Raw genomic sequence first — 21,908 nt, forward strand, 5'->3', positions numbered from 1 at the left:
CCCACATTCAAAACAAGAAAATGGTTTCTCCCCTGTGTGGGTTCTAAAATGAATTTTAAGGTGGGATTGTTGTGAAAAGCATTTCCCACATTCAGAACATGAAAATGGTTTCTCCCCTGTGTGGGTTCTAAAATGAATTTTAAGGTGGGATTGTATTGAAAAACATTTCCCACATTCAGAACAAGAAAATGGTTTCTCCCCTCTGTGAATCTTTTGATGACGATAAAGCTCAGATTTAACTGAAAAACATTTCCCACATTCAAAACAAGAAAATGGTTTCTCCCCTGTGTGGGTTCTATAATGAATTTTAAGGTGGGATTGTATTGAAAAACATTTCCCACATTCAGAACATGAAAATGGTTTCTCCCCTGTGTGGGTTCTATAATGAATTTTAAGGTGGGATTGTATTGAAAAACATTTCCCACATTCAAAACAATAAAATGGTTTCTCCCCTGTGTGGGATTTATAATGAATTTTAAGGTGGGATTGTTGTGAAAAACATTTCCCACATTCAGAACAAGAAAATGGTTTCTCCCCTGTGTGAGTCCTTTGATGACGATCAAGCACAGATTGGTTTGAAAAATATTTCCCACATTCAACACAAGAAAATGGTTTTTCCTCTGTGTGAGTCCTTTCATGAGAAATAAGGTTATATTGTTTTGAAAAACATCTCCCACAATCTGAACAAGAAAAAAGTTTCTCTCTTTTGTGGGTTCTCTGGTGTTTATGAAAGTCTCTCTTATTACTAAAATGTTTATCACACTCATTGCAGCTGTATTTCCTACGTAATGTATTTTTTGTTGTGTGGGAATTTTCATGAGTATTACCCGTCATTTGTGAGGTATTCAGGCTGCACCCCATGATAGGAGTAGGTGTGTCTGTTCCCTGTATCTGTTCTGTAAGGGGATTAATGCTGCAATCGGATTGGTTTCCCACTTCACATGAAGCCGCTTCCTCTTTAATCCCATTGGCCGGTGGGGGCTGTTCCGCTGGAGAAACATCAGGGTTTGTGAGATTCCCATCATTATTACAACATAAAGTTGCTTCCGTATGTGCTGTAACATCGCTCCCATCTTTATACTCACAGGCTGCTAAAGGGAAGGATAGAGATCAGAGATATATCTGAGGGAAATAACTTGGATTTTGTCATTATTTGTTTTAGGGAAATCATTTCATAAAAGATTCGGCCGAATACTGAATCCTAATAAAATACGGAAGGTTCAAAGAGAACGGGGGGTTTTCAACTTCCGTGTTTATGTGACAAAAAGTCACGTGATTTAAGGACTGGGATTGGGTTCCGCCAGGAGCATGGATTGGGCCGAATCCGAATCCTGCTGAAAAGGCCAATCCTGGCCGAATCCCAAACCCAATCCTGGATTCAGTGAGTCCCTAATTATTCTGCCAATAAGCAAATAGAGTTACAGGACAAGCGCTACAGTCATTAAAGTCATTTAACACTAGAATTACTGACTTTTTCATTTTCTGGTGCAAGGCCCGAGGTGTTATTCACCCCTGCTGAGATTTTCCCAGGTGTTCAGCTTGATTCTCCTCAATCTTTTGTTGTGCAAACAACCCATTACCTGCTGGACAAATGAAAATCTCTCCTCCGTCAGAGTCTGCTTCGTCCATTTCCTGAAGCCAAACCAAAGCCTGTTGTGCAGGGAGGTTCCACACTCTCTGCTCCCCAACCCCCAACATTTCTGAAGGTTTCCAAGTCACACACAGAGGTTTGGATCTGAGCTACTCTGAGTAACCAAATGCAAATGTGCCAGGCCTCACAGGTAATGGGCGGTTTGCACAACAAAAGCAATAGAACAATGGAGCTAAGGGCATGTTAAAAAACTCAGCAGGGACGCTAGTAGGTGTGAGGTGCAGGGAATTTACGCAGATTTGCACAGCTATAGTAAATCTAGTGTTAAACTCCACTGCCCCCCAATGAAGTGACTGACTTATTAGCACATTAATTAATGGAACTATTTATATGAACTGATTATTATAGAGTAACGGCAGCTGTTTGTATCAGGATCTATTTGAACTTTTTAGCAAGGGAATGACTGATTATTGGTCCCCCCTCCCCCCCCCCCAACATCACTGGGACCCTAAAGTCCCCTTCCATAAACATCTATTGCAGCTGCTTATCAGTCAGTGTCCTACAGGCCCCTCTATAGCTCCTCCCCCCAGCAGTTGCACCAAGTTTAACCCTTTGTGCTAAATAAATGTACCTCCCTGCTAGTTGTTTATTTAAGTCGGGCACAGAAGAGACATGACTAAATATATGTTACTACTGACTTTCCATGTGCCTCTTAAACGGCCTGATATCCTGCATTCTATGCTCTGTATATGATAGAAACCATTACTCACCCAGTGGGCGGAGCTGCTGGGGCTCCTCCTCCTCCTCCTTTATCCCTTCCCTGTAAAGGGCCTTGTTTCCTTTTATATACTCCCACTCCTCCAAGGAAAAATAGATGGAAACATCCTCACACCTTATGGCAACCTGGCACACACAATGTTACAGTCATCCCCCAGCCAGAGAAAGGGATTATCATACACTGTTACTAAACAATAAGGGGGGATTGGGGGGCCGCACCCACCTCTCCAGTCAGCAGCTGGATGATGTTGGAGATGAGTTCCAGGATCTTCTTGTCATTTTCCTTCTGTATGACGGAGCCAGGGGCATGCAGGGCCCCCAAACCCACAGTTGGGCTCTTCTTCTTAGGGATGACGTAGCCCTATGTATTGAGAGGGAGAGAGAATGATGAGTGTGTAACGCAGCAGAGAGACCCCCTTTGTACAGACAGACAGTCTCTTCTCACTGTGCCACTCACAGTGCCCCCCTCACCTCTCCAGTCAGCAGATAGATAATCTCCAGTGTGAGATTCAGGATTCTCTCCTTCCGCTCCTCATTTTTATCCTTCTTCCCCATCACTGGGTCACTCGCTTCCTCCCACATTCCCATTGGCTCCTTGTGGGAGGGAGGGGCCTGGAAGTGGAATTAAGCACTTACACATTTCTATAAGAATAACTAGTCTAGCCATGGGCTGAACTACCAATCCCACAATCCCCTGTTAAACTTCCCTCTAATGATGCAATGTCTGCCAATCAACACTTTCCCTTTCCTGCCAAGAATGGGCCCCTCAGTGCTTCCCCTCAGGCTGCAGGGGGGCCTTGGTACCAAATGGGAGAGGAATTCACTTATGGTGGGTGGGTTGGGCTTGGAGCTGCCACAGAAACTGCACTGACTCAGTAGCAAAGTGTCCCTGGGAATCAGCTCATGTGTTGGGAACAACAAGGTAACACTGCTCCTTTAGTGCCACCATTAGTGCAGCCCCGCTCCCTTACTCACCTCTTTCCCACACTGCTCTGCTGCCTGTAGCTGTGAGGGAGGGAACTGAGGAGCTGGGACACTCACTCATTGGCTGGGAGGGGAATGTGGGCGGGACAGAGAGCAGCGGAGAACAATCATTGGATCAGTGAGCACAAGGGCGGGAGAATGAGTTAGGGACAGACTGCATGGGACACTCACTCATTGGCTGGGAGGGGGAATGTGGGCGGGACAGAGAGCAGCAGAGGAGAATGATTGGATCAGTGAGCACAAGGGCGGGACACAGAGTTAGGGACAGAGAGAAAACTCACAGACTGCAGAGTTAGGGACAGAGGGAAAACTCACAGACTGCAGAGTTAGGGACAGAGGGAAAACTCACAGACTGCAGAGTTAGGGACAGAGGGAAAACTCACAGACTGCAGAGTTAGGGACAGAGGGAAAACTCACAGACTGCAGAGTTAGGGACAGAGGGAAAACTCACAGACTGCAGAGTTAGGGACAGAGGGAATTTCCCCACAAATCCCCAGTGAGAGAATTCCCCCATCGCTATTAGTATTCCATGCTGGAAGCAGGGACCTAAGTGATCCTAAGAGCTTGCACTTTGTAATGTACTGAGTTAGCCAATAAACTGTATGACTCAAACAGGAGAGGGGTATCCTGCCCCCCCAGGCCAGCTGTCCTTATCTACGGCCTTCAGGGAAGGGGCATCTCTGCACTCTCTCCGGCTCATTCATATCCTTCTTAAAGGAGACATATCCTATATAAATGATGAATGTACCAGGGAATTATACTCCTCTAGATATAGAAGGAATGTGCTTAAAGTTGTGTTTCTGACTGATTTAATGAGAAATTCCCCCAAACCCCACTAGCCCCGCCCATCTGTGCCACTTCCTGCTGGCTGAATTCTCTGGATGAGCTGGGGAGCCGGCGGCCCTCCATACCCTGCACTGTAGGATAGGAACCAATCAGCAGCTAGGCTGACCTGATAGGGAACTGAAGCCTGTCTGTGCTTGTGTGAGTGCAGGGCTGTGATTGGCTCTCCCCCTCCTACTGTGCTTCTGGCAGGGACCGTTAGGACACGCCCACCCCTCATGTGAAACCCAGACAGGGACCTGAGAGGATCTATAGGGAGCTCCAATAAAGGGGCCATTGTTACAGATAGGGTTAATGTTTAGCCCAAAGGGAAACCAGCACCGGATATTATTCATAATTGCCTACAGGGTTAGGGGTTTCCCATTTATCCAATATGTCTCCTTTAAGGACTGGAGCCCAAAACTGTCCCCCATAGTCACTGTAACTGCCCCCCCCATACTCACTGTTACTGCCCCCCCCCATACTCACTGTTACTGCCCCCCCCATACTCACTGTTACTGCCCCCCCCCCCATACTCACTGTTACTGCCCCCCCCCCATACTCACTGTTACTGCCCCCCCCCATACTCACTGTTACTGCCCCCCCCCATACTCACTGTTACTGCCCCCCCCCCCCATACTCACTGTTACTGCCCCCCCCCCATACTCACTGTTACTGCCCCCCCCCCCATACTCACTGTTACTGCCCCCCCCCATACTCACTGTTACTGCCCCCCCCCCCATACTCACTGTTACTGCCCCCCCCCCATACTCACTGTTACTGCCCCCCCCATACTCACTGTTACTGCCCCCCCATACTCACTGTTACTGCCCCCCCATACTCACTGTTACTGCCCCCCATACTCACTGTTACTGCCCCCCCTACTCACTGTTACTGCCCCCCCATACTCACTGTTACTGCCCCCCATACTCACTGTTACTGCCCCCCATACTCACTGTTACTGCCCCCCCATACTCACTGTTACTGCCCCCCTACTCACTGTTACTGCCCCCCATACTCACTGTTACTGCCCCCCATACTCACTGTTACTGCCCCCCATACTCACTGTCACTGCCCCCATACTCAAGGTGAGGCCTTACCAGGGACCTATAAAGGGGCAAAATTATGTTTCATCCCTTGAGTCAATGCCCTTTTTATACAAGACAGCACTTTATTTGCTTTAGTAGCCACAGAATGACACTGCCTGGAATCAGACAACTTGTTATCTACACAAACCCCCAGATCCTTCCCCATTAAGGATCCCCCCAACTCACTCCCATTCAGTAGATAGCTCACGTTTATATTATTTCTACCAAAGGGCAGAACTTTGCACCATTGAACCCCATTTCCCAGTTTGCTGCCCAGTTTCCCAGTCCTCCCAACATTTGAAAAATGGAAAGAGAGACAAAAAGAAATGGCACACATAGCGCAGTGAAAATTTTTCGGCCATGCCCTTTTTCGTGACCCCACCCACTAAATGCCACTCCCATTTTATAAAATTTGGCAGCTTATGTAAAGTTTGAACACATTTCTGGGGGTTTGATTTTATGTGTTTTGTATTGTTTTGCTAATGAAGGTGAAATTGCCCTTTAAAGGAGAACTATACCCCCGGGCTATAAAAGCCCCTCACCTATCACTGCCCTGACCCCCCTCCCCTCTCGCTAGTTTCTAACTGTAACAACTGCCCCTATCGCTAACCCCCAGCTAAACCAGCCGAGTAGCGCAGCAGCAGGTACCTGCCCCACAGCTTCTTAGCAACTGAAGGCACTTCCGCTCTCTCCGCCGACACCGACCTGACAGTTTGTGCTTGTACAGTTTCAGCTGATTTCCTGCTCCCCCCCAACTGCACAAGCAGCGTCCGTGTCTGCCCAGACAATAATAACAAATATATATTCATTGTCTTATTAACAACCACAAAAACAAATATAAATTGCACCAATAAATCGGACTGACACAAAGGCTTTTCACAAAACTGATTTAATGTAAAGAGACCCTTTATAGGATAATGGTGTAACCCCCTTTCCTTTCATCTCAACAAATGCCCCATTGGAAATGACATTGGGTTAATAATGACAAGATGATGTTATAGGCTTTATATTTACCCAGTAAGAGCATATGTACCCGGCAAGTCATTCCCAGCTGGGTATATCCCCATTATGTTACCTACTGTGTGAGCATTAGGGAACAGCATCTGCCCAAGTGATACCCTGGGGGGCTCGTACCCCTTGGAATATGTCCCTTCTTGTTCAATAAAACCCAGAATATTATCTGTTGGGGGGAGGGGAGATATATCCCAGAGGGCTCCTCAGTTCCCAATGCAGAGCCAGTGCCGGGGGAAGGTACTTATGGTGCATTCTGCTTTGGTGCCCCCCAGTCTCAGAATTGCCCAGTGCCCATCAGGAGTCTTTAGGATTCTCTTAAGGAAATATTTTATGGGGCACAAATGTGTTCCTCTCTGTAAATACTGAAACATATAATGGTGGTTTGATCCCGATCCATACAACCCAAACATGACTCTGCAAGCAGTAACAGTAGGGTCAGTGGAGGGCCTCAGGCATCTCCCATATAGAGCAACTACAGACTATAAAAACCTTCCAGCGGTAATGACAACTACGAGGACAGCCTGGAACCTAGCACTCAAGATGTACCCACAACACTCCCCAACCCTAACACCCAATATACCCTTATGGGCAAACTCTAGGCTCCCCCACTTTTGTAAGTCCCCTGATTTTTTGTACTGGCCTCGCAAACAGATCAGGCGCCTGCAGGACACACTTGATGGCTCTGCACTGGGAACGTATGAGTTCTTTAAAGAGAAACTTGCAGAACCCACTCTCCCGATTCCGATACTTCCAATTTAGGCAGCTATTCCAAGCACAGTTTGGTGGAGTCGACATACAAACCTCCCAACCACAGTTTGAAACTGCACGATGGTCCCCACTTTAAGCAAACCTACATCGACACTGTATAAAACTCTACTACAAACAACTCCCTCCTCGTTCAAAACACCACACCGCAAATGGTTGTCCAATGTCCCACATCTTAGAGAGGAAGACTGGGAGGAAGCAACAGATAGAGGGAATTACTACTTATTTTCAGTAAGAGATAAACTTGTCCAATTTAAATGGCTGCACCAATTCTATCTCACGCCCGTACGATTGAGGTCCATGGGACGCAACCCCAACGCACGATGCCATAGATGTGGAATGGAGGAGGCAAATTTCTTACACATGGCCTGGTCGTGCCCGCACGTAACCAAATACTGGTCCGAAGTTATATGTGTCCTAGCAGACAAACTAGAATTCCCCAAAATTCTGACACCCCAGGTGTGTATACTGGGAATTCTGGATGAACTAATAACTACCAACCACGCTAGAACCAGATATAGAACACTCCTATACTACTCCAGGAAAATTACCGAATATACTCGAGTATAAGCCGATCCGAATATAAGAAAACTGGAAAAACTTATTGACTCGAGTATAAGCCGAGGGAAATGCAGCCGCTACTGCTAAGTTGAAGTGATATCCCCACCTCCCAGCAGCCAATTAGCAGAACAATGTGAAAGCATCAAGATAGCAGCTCCCAGTAGGTATCAGAGTAGCACTCAATAGTAAGAAATCCAAGTCCGGCCTGGGACTCCTCCAGTTACATGGGAGTAGGAGAAACAATAGGTTAGCTGAAAGCAGTTCTAATGTGTAGCGCTGGCTGAAAGCTCAGACTCAGGCACAATGCACTGAGATGGTGCCTACACACCAATATTACAGCTACACATACATTTGTTGGTTCAAGAACACAATTTTATTTGCTATGTAAACAGTGTAATTTAGAACTAAAAGTATACCATAAAAATCATGACAGTATCCCTTTAAAATTTACTTGATATGTTGTGTATAAAAACCTCACTAATGTTTACCTTCAACATTTAAATTTAATTAAGATAGTCTCACCTCTGTCCTTTTTTTTTTTCTCCCCCAGACGACCATAATGATAGTTTTTCACCAGCAATGGCACATGATTTGGAGGCTCATGCTGTGTGTATAGAGAAGGGGGGGACAGGACACACACAAGATCGCGCCTTTACACACAGCTCATGCCTGCAGCCACTTATTAACTCCTTCCCTCTCCCTCAGCTAAAACCCAACCTTGTATCCTTAACCCTCTTTCCTCAGCGCCCTGTGTAGGGATGGAAGGAGTTAATGAGGATGTGCATGCTGAGATTTGGTGGGATAATTGGCATTTATCCCCTGCTCCGAGCGATAGCACCGGTAATGTAGAAGCGCCGCGTATAATGCCGCCGATGCGCGCCCTGCCTATACTTGTACCTTTGTTGAGAAGGCGATGCTGCCGAAGCTGCAGATGCGCGTCACCTGAATTGTCCAACGATGCACGCGAACGCACCTTATGCGCGCAACGGGCGCATTTCTAGATCGAATCCATATACGTATATACTCTAGTATAAGTGCGAGTATAAGCCGAGCTTTACTTTTTCAGCACATTTTTAGTGCTAAAAAACTCGGCTTATACTCGAGTATATACGGTCTTGCAATGGCTTGGATGGGACCTGAACCTCCTACAGTTCAAAACTGGATCACCCTGGTAAATCAAGTTTTGCCACTCATTAAACTAACTTTGCTAGCCAGAGGTTCAAAAAGAAATTTGAGAAAACTTGGAGCCCATGGTGGGAGGCAGGCCTAGGGGGACAAGGCTCCTTGACATAAAACGCAGCGCCCCAATCTGCACATACAGATGACCTTAAATTCCTAATTAGACCTTTCATGCAACAGTCGCTTACTCAAAAACATCCGCACTACATGCAAGACCTAGTATGATATAATTGAATGGAGCGACGCTGTACAATTGAGATCTTTGTCATGCCAACCGAACCTATTTTATTATATTACTTTTGCCAACATGTTTAATATGCTACCGCCATACTGTAATCAGTTATACATAATCTCCCTTCCCTATTTTTTTTTTTCTTTTTCTCTTCCTTTTTTGTTTTCATTGTTGTATTGTCTACATGTATGTTGTAAAAACAATAAAAAAAGTTAATCTAAAATTTTTTTTAAAACATATATTACGATGTAATCTGCTTGAAAGACAATGTTTGCCTGATGCTTCCTTTGTATAACGAGTTTACGGTTTTCCTCATTGTGAAAGTATTTTTAGACGACTGTTCCATGCAAATCATTTAACTCATTTAGACAAGGAAAATGGCTTCTCCTCTTTGTGAGTCCTTTGATGACGATCTAGCTGAGATTTTCTTAAAAAACATTTCCCACATTCAGAACAAGAAAATGGTTTCAACCCTGTGTGGGTTTTATAATGAATTTTCAGATTGGATTGGTCTAAAAAACATTTCCCACATTCCGAACATGAAAATGGTTTCTCCCCTGTGTGGGTTCTATAATGAATTTTAAGGTGGGATTGCTGTGAAAAACATTTTCCACATTCAGAACAAGAAAATGGTTTCTCCCCTGTGTGAGTCCTTCGATGACGATCAAGCTCAGATTGGATTGAAAAACATTTCCCACATTCAGCACAAGAAAATGGTTTCTCCCCTGTGTGGGTTCTATAATGAATTTTAAGGTAGGATTGCTGTGAAAAACATTTCCCACATTCAGAACAAGAAAATGGTTTCTCCCTTGTGTGAAGCCTTTGATGACGATCAAGCTCAGATTGGATTGAAAAACATTTCCCACATTCAGAACAAGAAAATGGTTTCTCCCCTGGGTGGGTTCTATGGTGAGTTTTAAGATTGGATTGATCTGAAAAACATTTCCCACATTCAGAACATGAAAATGGTTTCTCCCCTGTGTGGGTTCTAAAATGAATTTTAAGGTGGGATTGCAGTGAAAAACATTTCCCACATTCAGAACATGAAAATGGTTTCTCCCCTCTGTGAATCCTTTGATGACGATAAAGCTCAGATTTAACTGAAAAACATTTCCCACATTCAGAACATGAAAATGGTTTCTCCCCTGTGTGGGTTCTAAAATGAATTTTAAGGTGGGATTGCTGTGAAAAACATTTCCCACATTCAGAACATGAAAATGGTTTCTCCCCGGTGTGGGTTCTAAAATGAATTTTAAGGTGGGATTGTATTGAAAAACATTTCCCACATTCAGAACAAGAAAATGGTTTCTTCCCTGTGTGGGTCCTTTGATGACGATCAAGCACAGATTGGTTTGAAAAACATTTCCCACATTCAACACAAGAGAATGGTTTCTCCTCTGTGTGAGTCCTTTCATGAGAAATAAGGTTACAGCGTTTTGAAAAACATTTCCCACAATCAGAACAAGAAAAAGGTTTCTCTCTTTTGTGGGTTCTCTGGTGTTTATGAAAGTCTCTCTTATTACTAAAGTGTTTATCACACTCATTGCAGCTGTATTTCCTACGTAATGTATTTTTTGTTATGTGGAAATTTTTATCATGATTATTACCCGTCATTTGTAAGGTATTCCGGCTGCTCCCCATGATAGGAGTATTTGTTCCCTGTATCTGTTCTGTAAGGGGATTAATGCTGCAATCTGGTTGGTTCCCCCCTTCACATGAAGCCGCCTCCTCTTTAATCCCATTGGCTGGTGGGGGCTGTTCCGCAGGAGAAACATCAGGGTTTGTGAGATTCCCATCATTATTACAACATAAAGTTGCTTCCGTATGTGCTGTAACATCGCTCCCATCTTTATACTCACAGGCTGCTAAAGGGAAGGATAGAGACTGTTATATATAGGCAATTATCCCCAGGAGTGAGATGCCGGCTCCTCTCGTTACTGTTTGGGAATCTGAATGGAATTCACTGCAAAGGCCCCAAAGTGAGTTTGCAGGGATAAAAGACAATAAATAATGACAAGATGTCAGTGGCTCAAGGCTCAGGGGACACTTCCCTACATGTTGTACTTGTATAACTGTGTATGTGACACATAAACGGATCTATTTCTATCTACAGAGCCCAGTACAAGGCCCTTATTATTGGGAAATTTTAATATAATATATATTTAATATTTGCCAATGTCCGTGGCCCTAATATGAATTTGCTATGAGGCCCAGTAACATCTACCTGCTCCAGTACTGGATTTGGAGGATCCACAACAACAAGCTCCAAGATGTCTCCATCTTGGCATAAGGGGGAATTATAAAAGCACCTTCTAGGTGTGGGGGCTACTCTCCCATTAGCTGTTGCTAGGTGGCAATCTCCCGTGGAACAAAGAAGTGTTTGCAGGAATCTATGGCCAATTGCCACATAGCAACAGCGCCCCCCCCTTGTCCCACCCTTAAATGACATCATTAAATTCTTCCCAGAATTCCTAGCAGTTGTGATTCCCCAGTGAGTTCTTCATGTCTCTCTAGGCTCACACCAGGATTCTAGAAAAGATTTGGATTATCAATCAAACCCGAGGAGAACTAGAAAGGATGTTGCTTTTATCATTCTGAAAGTCCTGGATTTCTCTTCCTTCAATGAGCTTTGGTTCATTTTATAGTGAATGTTGCGCTATGGGGGGTTAAATGCTACACAGATCTATTTCCAGGGGGTGGAGCCTCATCTGTTAACTCTTTTACCCTTAAGGAGGCCACACACGTGCCGATTGTCGGACCATCAGTTGCATGAAAGATCGTTCCAATCGGCCACTAACGTTCAGGGCAGATATGGGGTTAGAAACAATAGGATTTCTACCTCCTTCTGCCGATTCAGCCCTGAAGGCAGATTTTGCTCAGACGCTTCTATGGCGCCCAATCAAAATCTTTTAACCCGCCCGATCGGCGAGTCGACCGATATCAGCAGCGAATTGAGGTTTAGTACGATATTATCGGGGTGTGTATGGGCAGCTTTAATCCATGACTATTACAACTTGAGCTGCATCTTTTATCATTTCTTTTACATCTCTGTTCCTTTCAACCCTTATTTTAAATGGGACATATATCATACATTTTTACAATGCACTAAACAATGTAAAATAGAAGGAAGTGCTTTTATTTTAATACCTTTGGGTTCAAATATGTCCATAACTGCTCGAAAACTGTGCTCTCCCCAGGCCTTATGGGCGGGGAGGCGGGGCTTAGCGAGCTCAAAGACAGTCCATTCCTGCTCTAATCGCTCCTCTGCCCCCCCCTCCCCTGGCAGCAGCACCAGCAGAGAGACACAGAAGGAGGGAAGGGTTTCCCTGCTGCTGCTGCTGCTGAGTAAAGCCTGTCAGTCAGTGCTGTGACCACTTCCTGTGGGAGACTGAAGCGACACGCCCATCTTTCATTTTGCTGTGGCTCCAGACTGGAGAGCTTGCGTGTGCAACTCTCATATAATGGCAGTTTTAGGAGGTAAAATGCTTTCAAAACAGCTTTCTTTCTGCATCATTTCCCATTTGTAGGGAGGATGAATATTATAACTGAATATGAACTTTATATAAAATGTCTCCTTTAAAGGAGACATATCCTATAAAAATGATGAATGTACCAGGGAATTATACTCCTCTAGATATAGAAGGATTGTGCTTAAAGTTGTGTTTCTGACTGATTTATTGAGGAATTCCCCCAAACCCCACTAGCCCCGCCCATCTGTTCCACTTCCTGCTGGCTGAATTCTCTGGATGAGCTGGGGAGCCGGCGGCCCTCCGTACCCTGCACTGTAGGATAGGAACCAATCAGCAGCTAGGCTGCCCTGATAGGGAACTGAAGCCTGTCTGTGCTTGTGTGAGTGCAGGGCTGTGATTGGCTCTCCCCCTCCTACTGTGCTTCTGGCAGGGAACGTTAGGACACGCCCACTCTCCATTTCAAACTCGGACAGAGAAGTGATAGGATCTATAGGGGGCTCCAATAAAGGGGCCATTGTTACAGATAGGGTTAATGTTTAGCCCAAAGGGAAACCAGCACCGGATATTATTCATAATTGCCTACAGGGTTAGGGGTTTCCCATTTATCCAATATGTCTCCTTTAAGGATTGACTCCCTGTAAAAAATATGATTTCCCAGTTCAGCTCCTCCCCTTCCTGCTCTGTACTGTCCAATCAGCGCTGAGCAGACCTGTGTTTGCTTCCATATATAAAAGGCACAAGCAGAAACATGGCTGTAGGGGTAAAATACATTTTCCCAGCGTATCTTCGGGAGGCTGCAGCCAAACCCATTAGCTGTTGCTAGGTGGCAATCCCAACATCACTGGGACCCTAAAGTCCCCTTCCATAAACATCTATTGCAGCTGCTTATCAGTCAGTGTCCTACAGGCCCCTCTATAGCTCCTCCCCCTCAGCAGTTGCACCAAGTTTAACCCTTTGTGCTAAATAAATGTACCTCCCTGCTAGTTGTTTATTTAAGTCGGGCACAGAAGAGACATGACTAAATATATGTTACTACTGACTTTCCATGTGCCTCTTAAACGGCCTGATATCCTGCATTCTATGCTCTGTATATGATAGAAACCATTACTCACCCAGTGGGCGGAGCTGCCGGGGCTCCTCCTCCTCCTCCTCTATTCCTTCCCTGTAAAGGGCCTTGTTTCCTTTTATATACTCCCACTCCTCCAAGGAAAAATAGATGGAAACATCCTCACACCTTATGGCAACCTGGCACACACAATGTTACAGTCATCCCCCAGCCAGAGAAAGGGATTATCATACACTGTTACTAAACAATAAGGGGGGATTGGGGGGCCGCACCCACCTCTCCAGTCAGCAGCTGGATGATGTTGGAGATGAGTTCCAGGATCTTCTTGTCATTTTCCTTCTGTATGACGGAGCCAGGGGCATGCAGGGCCCCCAAACCCACAGTTGGGCTCTTCTTCTTAGGGATGACGTAGCCCTATGTATTGAGAGGGAGAGAGAATGATGAGTGTGTAACGCAGCAGAGAGACCCCCTTTGTACAGACAGACAGTCTCTTCTCACTGTGCCACTCACAGTGCCCCCCTCACCTCTCCAGTCAGCAGATAGATAATCTCCAGTGTGAGATTCAGGATTCTCTCCTTCCGCTCCTCATTTTTATCCTTCTTCCCCATCACTGGGTCACTCGCTTCCTCCCACATTCCCATTGGCTCCTTGTGGGAGGGAGGGGCCTGGAAGTGGAATTAAGCACTTACACATTTCTATAGGGGATTATTCCCAGCAATATCCCCCAAAACAATTCCAAGCAGGGAATAGAATAACTAGTCTAGCCATGGGCTGAACTACCAATCCCACAATCCCCTGTTAAACTTCCCTCTAATGATGCAATGTCTGCCAATCAACACTTTCCCTTTCCTGCCAAGAATGGGCCCCTCAGTGCTTCCCCTCAGGCTGCAGGGGGGCCTTGGTACCAAATGGGAGAGGAATTCACTTATGGTGGGTGGGTTGGGCTTGGAGCTGCCACAGAAACTGCACTGACTCAGTAGCAAAGTGTCCCTGGGAATCAGCTCATGTGTTGGGAACAACAAGGTAACACTGCTCCTTTAGTGCCACCATTAGTGCAGCCCCGCTCCCTTACTCACCTCTTTCCCACACTGCTCTGCTGCCTGTAGCTGTGAGGGAGGGAACTGAGGAGCTGGGACACTCACTCATTGGCTGGGAGGGGAATGTGGGCGGGACAGAGAGCAGCGGAGAAGAATGATTGGATCAGTGAGCACAAGGGCGGGACACAGAGTTAGGGACAGAGGGAAAACTCACAGACTGCAGAGTTAGGGACAGAGGGAAAACTCACAGACTGCAGAGTTAGGGACAGAGGGAAAACTCACAGACTGCAGAGTTAGGGACAGAGGGAAAACTCACAGACTGCAGAGTTAGGGACAGAGGGAAAAGTCACAGACTGCAGAGTTAGGGACAGAGGGAAAACTCACAGACTGCAGAGTTAGGGACAGAGGGAAAACTCACAGATAGTTGTGTAAGTGTAGGAATAACTGAGCTTTTCATGATATTAACCCCTTCAGGGTTGCCAGGCTGATGGTGTTTCTGCCACACTGGGCTAACAGGCTACAGCTCAGGCAGGTTTTCAGTACAAATGCACCAAGGTATGGATTCAGGCTAGTTCTTGGAGCCATTAAACAATATTCCCCAAAACATAAAGTGGTGCAGTCTGTATTGGGATCTCTGCACATAACAGTTTGGGGGGGGGGGGGGGGGGGGGGGGGGGCTCTGCAGGTTTGTAGTTTGGAAACTCACCAATGTTCCCTTTTCCCACCTAGTGTACCTGGCCTGCCTCTCCCTATGCATGCTGGGTAATGTAGTTGTACAGTTTGCCTACTGCCAAGGTTACTGTAAAACTACAATACCCAGCATGCAATGGGACTGACTAGTGTAGAATGAAGCTCCCTATTTCCCCCTCTTTGCTGCTGTTCCAGCCTCTCCATCCCAAACTCCCTGCACTGCCCCCTTCTTCCTGCTGCACCTGCTGTGTGATTGTACTACTGTGTCATGTGATGTGGGGGCTGCCATTCGCTGCTGCACTTCCTCCCTAAACTAGAACTCTCAGGGTGCCTTGGGGCTGCATTTGATTCTTGCTCCTGAGGAAGTGTACCGCTAAGTACACGAAATGTGTTGGGCTTTTTATGTTCCTGTATCACACGACATCTTGTAAGTTTTATTCTTTTAATAGTTGTTTTACAATAAATAATATTGCACTAGTGGCGGTTCTTCTCTTTGTGCCTCATTGAGGATACAGCCACATCCTGCAAGAAAACACATCAATCTCATTCTACACGTGGATACAGTTGCGTCCTACATCAAAGATACATTATTCGTTTATATAGCTGTATACTGTGGATGAATACATCACAATCGTTTTGCTTCACCAACACTGCCATCTGGTAAGCAGTTAGTGGTACTGCACTGTGGTGTGAGTGTAATACTAATTGAGCACAGGTTTACTATATGGTAATAAGATATCACTTTGTATAAACGTTTTTACACTATTGCATATATTTTTTTGTTTTTCCACTTATGCGCTTCGACCATATACATCGTTGAGCATATGTATATCATGCCTGGCGTTAATGCAATATTCTGAATCCATTTCATACCTCCCTACAGTCCTGCTTTATATGGGGCAGCCCTGATGTCTGTCACCCAACCGGGGATCAGGATTCACTTTTGGGGGCTCATTTACTCAATAACTCGATTCTGATTTGTTTTTTAAAAATCACAGAAAAAATGCTGCGACTTTTCCTAGATTTACTTTGCATCTAAATGGCTAAAAAATCCAGATTCAACAATTTGGCTTTAGTAGCCACAGACTGACACTGCCTGGAATTAGACAACTTGTTATCTACACAAACCCCCAGATCCTTCTCCATTAAGGATCCCCCCAACTCACTCCCATTCAGTAGATAGCTCACGTTTATATTATTTCTACCAAAGGGCAGAACTTTGCACTTATCAACATTGAACCCCATTTCCCAGTTTGCTGCCCTGTTTCCCAGTTTAGCCTCCCAACATTTGAAATATTGAAAGAGGGACAAAAAGAAATGGCGCGCGTAGTGTGCTGAAAATTTTTCGGCCATCCCCTTTTTCGTGACCACACCCCCTAAATAACCACTCCCATTTTATAAAATTTGGCAGCTTATGTAAAGTTTGAAAACATTTCTGGGGGTTTGGGGGTCTGATTTTATGAGTTATTATAGTTTTGCTAATGAAGGAGAAATTGCCTTTAAAATGAGAACTATACCCCCGGGATATACCTGATTTCCTGCTCCCCCCCAACTGCACAAGCACAAGCAGGGTCTGTGTCGGCAGTGACAGCCAAAGTGTATAGATAGCTCAGTGTGGGTCTGTATGTGAGTGGATAGGTCAGTGTGGGTCTGTATGTGAGTGGATAGGTCAGTGTGGGTCTGTATGTGAGTGGATAGGTCAGTGTGGGTCTGTATGTGAGTGGATAGGTCAGTGTGGGTCTGTATGTGAGTGGATAGGTCAGTGTGGGTCTGTATGTGAGTGGATAGGTCAGTATGGGTCTGTATGTGAGTGGATAGATAGGTCAGTGTGGGTCTGTATGTGAGTGGATAGATAGGTCAGTGTGGGTCTGTATGTGAGTGGATAGGTCAGTGTGGGTCTGTATGTGAGTGGATAGGTCAGTGTGGGTCTGTATGTGAGTGGATAGGTCAGTGTGGGTCTGTATGTGAGTGGATAGGTCAGTATGGGTCTGTATGTGAGTGGATAGATAGGTCAGTGTGGGTCTGTATGTGAGTGGATAGATAGGTCAGTATGGGTCTGTATGTGAGTGGATAGATAGGTCAGTGTGGGTCTGTATGTGAGTGGATAGGTCAGTATGGGTCTGTATGTGAGTGGATAGATAGGTCAGTGCGGGTCTGTATGTGAGTGGATAGATAGGTCAGTATGGGTCTGTATGTGAGTGGATAGATAGGTCAGTGTGGGTCTGTATGTGAGTGGATAGGTCAGTATGGGTCTGTATGTGAGTGGATAGATAGGTCAGTATGGGTCTGTATGTGAGTGGATAGATAGGTCAGTGTGGGTCTGTATGTGAGTGGATAGGTCAGTATGGGTCTGTATGTGAGTGGATAGATAGGTCAGTGCGGGTCTGTATGTGAGTGGATAGATAGGTCAGTATGGGTCTGTATGTGAGTGGATAGATAGGTCAGTATGGGTCTGTATGTGAGTGGATAGATAGGTCAGTGTGGGTCTGTATGTGAGTGGATAGATAGGTCAGTGTGGGTCTGTATGTGAGTGGATAGGTCAGTATGGGTCTGTATGTGAGTGGATAGATAGGTCAGTGTGGGTCTGTATGTGAGTGGATAGGTCAGTGTGGGTCTGTATGTGAGTGGATAGGTCAGTGTGGGTCTGTATGTGAGTGGATAGGTCAGTGTGGGTCTGTATGTGAGTGGATAGGTCAGTGTGGGTCTGTATGTGAGTGGATAGATAGGTCAGTGTGGGTCTGTATGTGAGTGGATAGGTCAGTGTGGGTCTGTATGTGAGTGGATAGATAGGTCAGTGTGGGTCTGTATGTGAGTGGATAGGGCAGTGTGAGTCTGTATGTGAGTGGATAGGTCAGTGTGGGTCTGTATGTGAGTGGATAGGTCAGTGTGGGTCTGTATGTGAGTGGATAGGTCAGTGTGGGTCTGTATGTGAGTGGATAGATAGGTCAGTGTGGGTCTGTATGTGAGTGGATAGGTCAGTGTGGGTCTGTATGTGAGTGGATAGATAGGTCAGTGTGGGTCTGTGAGTGGATAGATAGGTCAGTGTGGGTCTGTATGTGAGTGGATAGGTCAGTGTGGGTCTGTATGTGAGTGGATAGGTCAGTGTGGGTCTGTATGTGAGTGGATAGGTCAGTGTGGGTCTGTATGTGAGTGGATAGGTCAGTGTGGGTCTGTATGTGAGTGGATAGGTCAGTGTGGGTCTGTATGTGAGTGGATAGATAGGTCAGTGTGGGTCTGTATGTGAGTGGATAGGTCAGTGTGGGTCTGTATGTGAGTGGATAGATAGGTCAGTGTGGGTCTGTATGTGAGTGGATAGGGCAGTGTGGGTCTGTATGTGAGTGGATAGATAGGTCAGTGTGGGTCTGTATGTGAGTGGATAGATAGGTCAGTGTGGGTCTGTATGTGAGTGGATAGGGCAGTGTGGGTCTGTATGTGAGTGGATAGGTCAGTGTGGGTCTGTATGTGAGTGGATAGGTCAGTATGGGTCTGTATGTGAGTGGATAGGTCAGTGTGGGTCTGTATGTGAGTGGATAGATAGGTCAGTGTGGGTCTGTATGTGAGTGGATAGATAGGTCAGTGTGGGTCTGTATGTGAGTGGATAGGTCAGTGTGGGTCTGTATGTGAGTGGATAGGTCAGTGTGGGTCTGTATGTGAGTGGATAGGTCAGTGTGGGTCTGTATGTGAGTGGATAGGTCAGTGTGGGTCTGTATGTGAGTGGATAGGTCAGTATGGGTCTGTATGTGAGTGGATAGGTCAGTGTGGGTCTGTATGTGAGTGGATAGGTCAGTGTGGGTCTGTATGTGAGTGGATAGGTCAGTGTGGGTCTGTATGTGAGTGGATAGGTCAGTGTGGGTCTGTATGTGAGTGGATAAGATATAAAAAATATATTTTCATGGTTTTTAGCTGTAGGCTGTAAGGCTCCTTGGCCAAGCCCCTCCCCTCTCATTAGTAGGGGCTCCTTTTTGTCCCATCAGGAAACCCTATAAAAGCCCCACTCTCTCCAGGAACAGGTTAGAAGTGACTGTCTATGCGCACTTCTCCATATATGTGTTATCAATAAACGTTTTCTCTTACAGCAACATCAACGTCTCTATGATCAAAGGGCTCCGTTACATCCCCCCCACAGTATCACGGGGCCACATTTTCCCTTTCTGCTCTATGGCTCCCGTGGTACAATGTTCTACTACTGGTAATTATAAACAATATATATTCATTGTCTTATTAACAACCACGAAAACAAATATAAATTGCACCAATAAACCGGACTGACACAAAGGCTTTTCACAAAACTGATTTAATGTAAAGAGACCCTTTATAGGATAATGGTGCAACCCCCTTTCCTTTCATCCCAACAAATGCCCCATTGGAAATGACATTGGGTTAATAATGACAAGATGATGTTATAGGCTTTATATTTACCCAGTAAGAGCCTATGTACCCGGCAAGTCATTCCCAGCTGGGTATATCCCCATTATGTTACCTACTGTGTGAGCATTAGGGAACAGCATCTGCCCAAGTGATACCCTGGGGGGCTCGTACCCCTTGGAATATGTCCCTTCTTGTTCAATAAAACCCAGAATATTATCTGTTGGGGGGAGGGGGAGATATATCCCAGAGGGCTCCTCAGTTCCCAATGCAGAGCCAGAGAAAGAAAATGTTTGCCTGATGCTTCCTTTGTATAACAAGTTTACGGTTTTCCTCATCGTAAAAGTATTTTTAGACTCCTGTTCAATGCAAATCATTTTTCCTCATTTAGAATAAGAAAATGGCTTTTCCCCTGTGTGGGTGCTATGATGCTTTTTAAGGTAGGATTGTTGTGAAAAACATTTCCCACATTCAGAACAAGAAAATGGTTTCTCCCCTGTGTGAGTTCTATGATGAATTTTAAGTTGGGATTGATGTGAAAAACATTTCCCACATTCAGAACAAGAAAATGGTTTCTCCCCTTTGTGAGTCCTTTGATGACTATGTAGTTGGCATTTCCTTACAAAACATTTCCCACATTCAGAACAAGAATAAGGTTTCTCCCCTGTGTGGGTCTTATAATGAGTTTTAAGGTGGGTATGCTCTGAAAAACATTTCCCACATTCAGAACATGAAAATGGTTTCTCTCCTGTGTGAGTTCTATGGTGAGTTTTAAGGTGAGATTTGTATGAAAAACATTTCCCACATTCAGAACATGAAAATGGTTTCTCCCCTGTGTGGGTTCTATAATGAATTTTTAGGTGGGATTGCTTTGAAAAACATTTCCCACATTCAGAACAAGAAAATGGTTTCTCCCCTGTGTGGGTTCTATGATGCTTTTTAAGGAGTGATTGATGTGAAAAACATTTTCCACATTCAGAACAAGAATATGGTTTCTCCCCTTTGTGAGTCCTTTGATGACAATCAAGCTCAGCTACATTTGAAAAACATTTCCCACATTCAACACAAGAAAATGTTTTTTCCCCTGCGTGAGTTTTATGGTGAGTTTTAAGCTGTGACTGGTCTGAAAAACATTTCCCACATTCAGAACAAGAAAATGGTTTCACTCCTGTGTGGGTTCTATGGTGAGTGTTAAGGCGAGATTTGTATGAAAAACATTTCCCACATTCAGAACAAGAAAATGGTTTCTCCCCTGTGTGGATTCTACGGTGAGTTTTAAGTTGAGATTTGTATGAAAAACATTTCCCACATTCCGAACAAGAAAATGGTTTCTCCCCTGTGTGAGTACTTTGATGAGAAATAAGGGTATATCGTTTTGAAAAACATTTCCCACATTCAGAACAAGAAAATGGTTTCTCCCCTGTGTGAGTCCTTTTATGACAAATAAGGGTGTATCGTTTTGAAAAACATTTCCCGCATTCAGAACAAGAAAATCGTTTCTCCTCTGTGTGAGTCATTTGATAACGATAAAGTTCAGTTCTCTGGTGTTTATAAAAGTCTCTCTTATTACTAAAATGCATATGACACTCATTGCAGCTGTATTTCATACGTACTACTCTTTTTGCTATGTGAGATTTCTGCGGAGATTGGTGGGACTTTTCATCATGATTATCATCCATCATTTGTAAGGTATTCTGGCTGCTCCCCATGATAGGAGTATTTGTTCCCTGTATCTGGTCTGTAAGGGGATTAATGCTGCAATCTGATTGGTTCCCCCCTTCCCATGAAGCCGCCTTCTCTTTAATCCCATTGGCCGGTGGGGGCTGTTCCTTTACATCATTTGATGCATAATTAACTGCCGAGCTGTTATTCAGGCTGCACCCCATGATAGGAGTAGGCGTGTCTGTTCCCTGTATCTGTTCTGTAAGGGGATTAATGCTGCAATCTGATTGGTTTTCCTCTTCCCATGAAGCCTCTTCCTCTTTAATCCCATTGGCCGGTGGGGGCTGTTCCGCTGGAGAAACATCAGGGTTTGTGAGATTCCCATCATTATTACAACATAAAGTTGCTTCCGTATGTGCTGTAACATCGCTCCCATCTTTATACTCACAGGCTGCTAAAGGGAAGGATAGAGATCAGAGATATATCTGAGGGAAATAACTTGTATTTTGTCATTAGTTTTTTTAAGAAAATTATTTTATGAATGATTTGGCCGAATACCGAATCCTAATTTGCATATGCAAAATAAATTAATAAAGATTGCAAGA

At 45.0% G+C, this 21,908-nt stretch overlaps 2 protein-coding genes across 2 annotated transcripts in view; both read right to left on the bottom strand.

Moving 5' to 3' along the window:
- Positions 1 to 21,751, bottom strand: part of LOC100488817 (gastrula zinc finger protein XlCGF66.1-like) — a 41,811-nt gene extending 20,060 nt beyond the window's left edge. The window contains exons 1-2 of the mRNA XM_031893018.1: positions 20,047 to 21,751; positions 9,040 to 10,571 (exon numbers count right to left, since the gene is read on the bottom strand). Coding sequence (XP_031748878.1) covers positions 9,374 to 10,571; positions 20,047 to 21,527 — 2,679 coding nt within the window. The 5' untranslated portion in view covers positions 21,528 to 21,751 and the 3' untranslated portion in view covers positions 9,040 to 9,373. Of the gene's footprint in view, positions 10,572 to 20,046 lie in introns of the transcript that reaches the window.
- h2ac14 (H2A clustered histone 14) overlaps positions 1 to 21,908 on the bottom strand; it is a 1,193,713-nt gene that overhangs the window by 771,951 nt on the left and 399,854 nt on the right.

This window comes from Xenopus tropicalis, chromosome 9 (assembly GCF_000004195.4).
Source record: "Xenopus tropicalis strain Nigerian chromosome 9, UCB_Xtro_10.0, whole genome shotgun sequence".
Lineage (NCBI taxonomy): Eukaryota > Metazoa > Chordata > Amphibia > Anura > Pipidae > Xenopus > Xenopus tropicalis.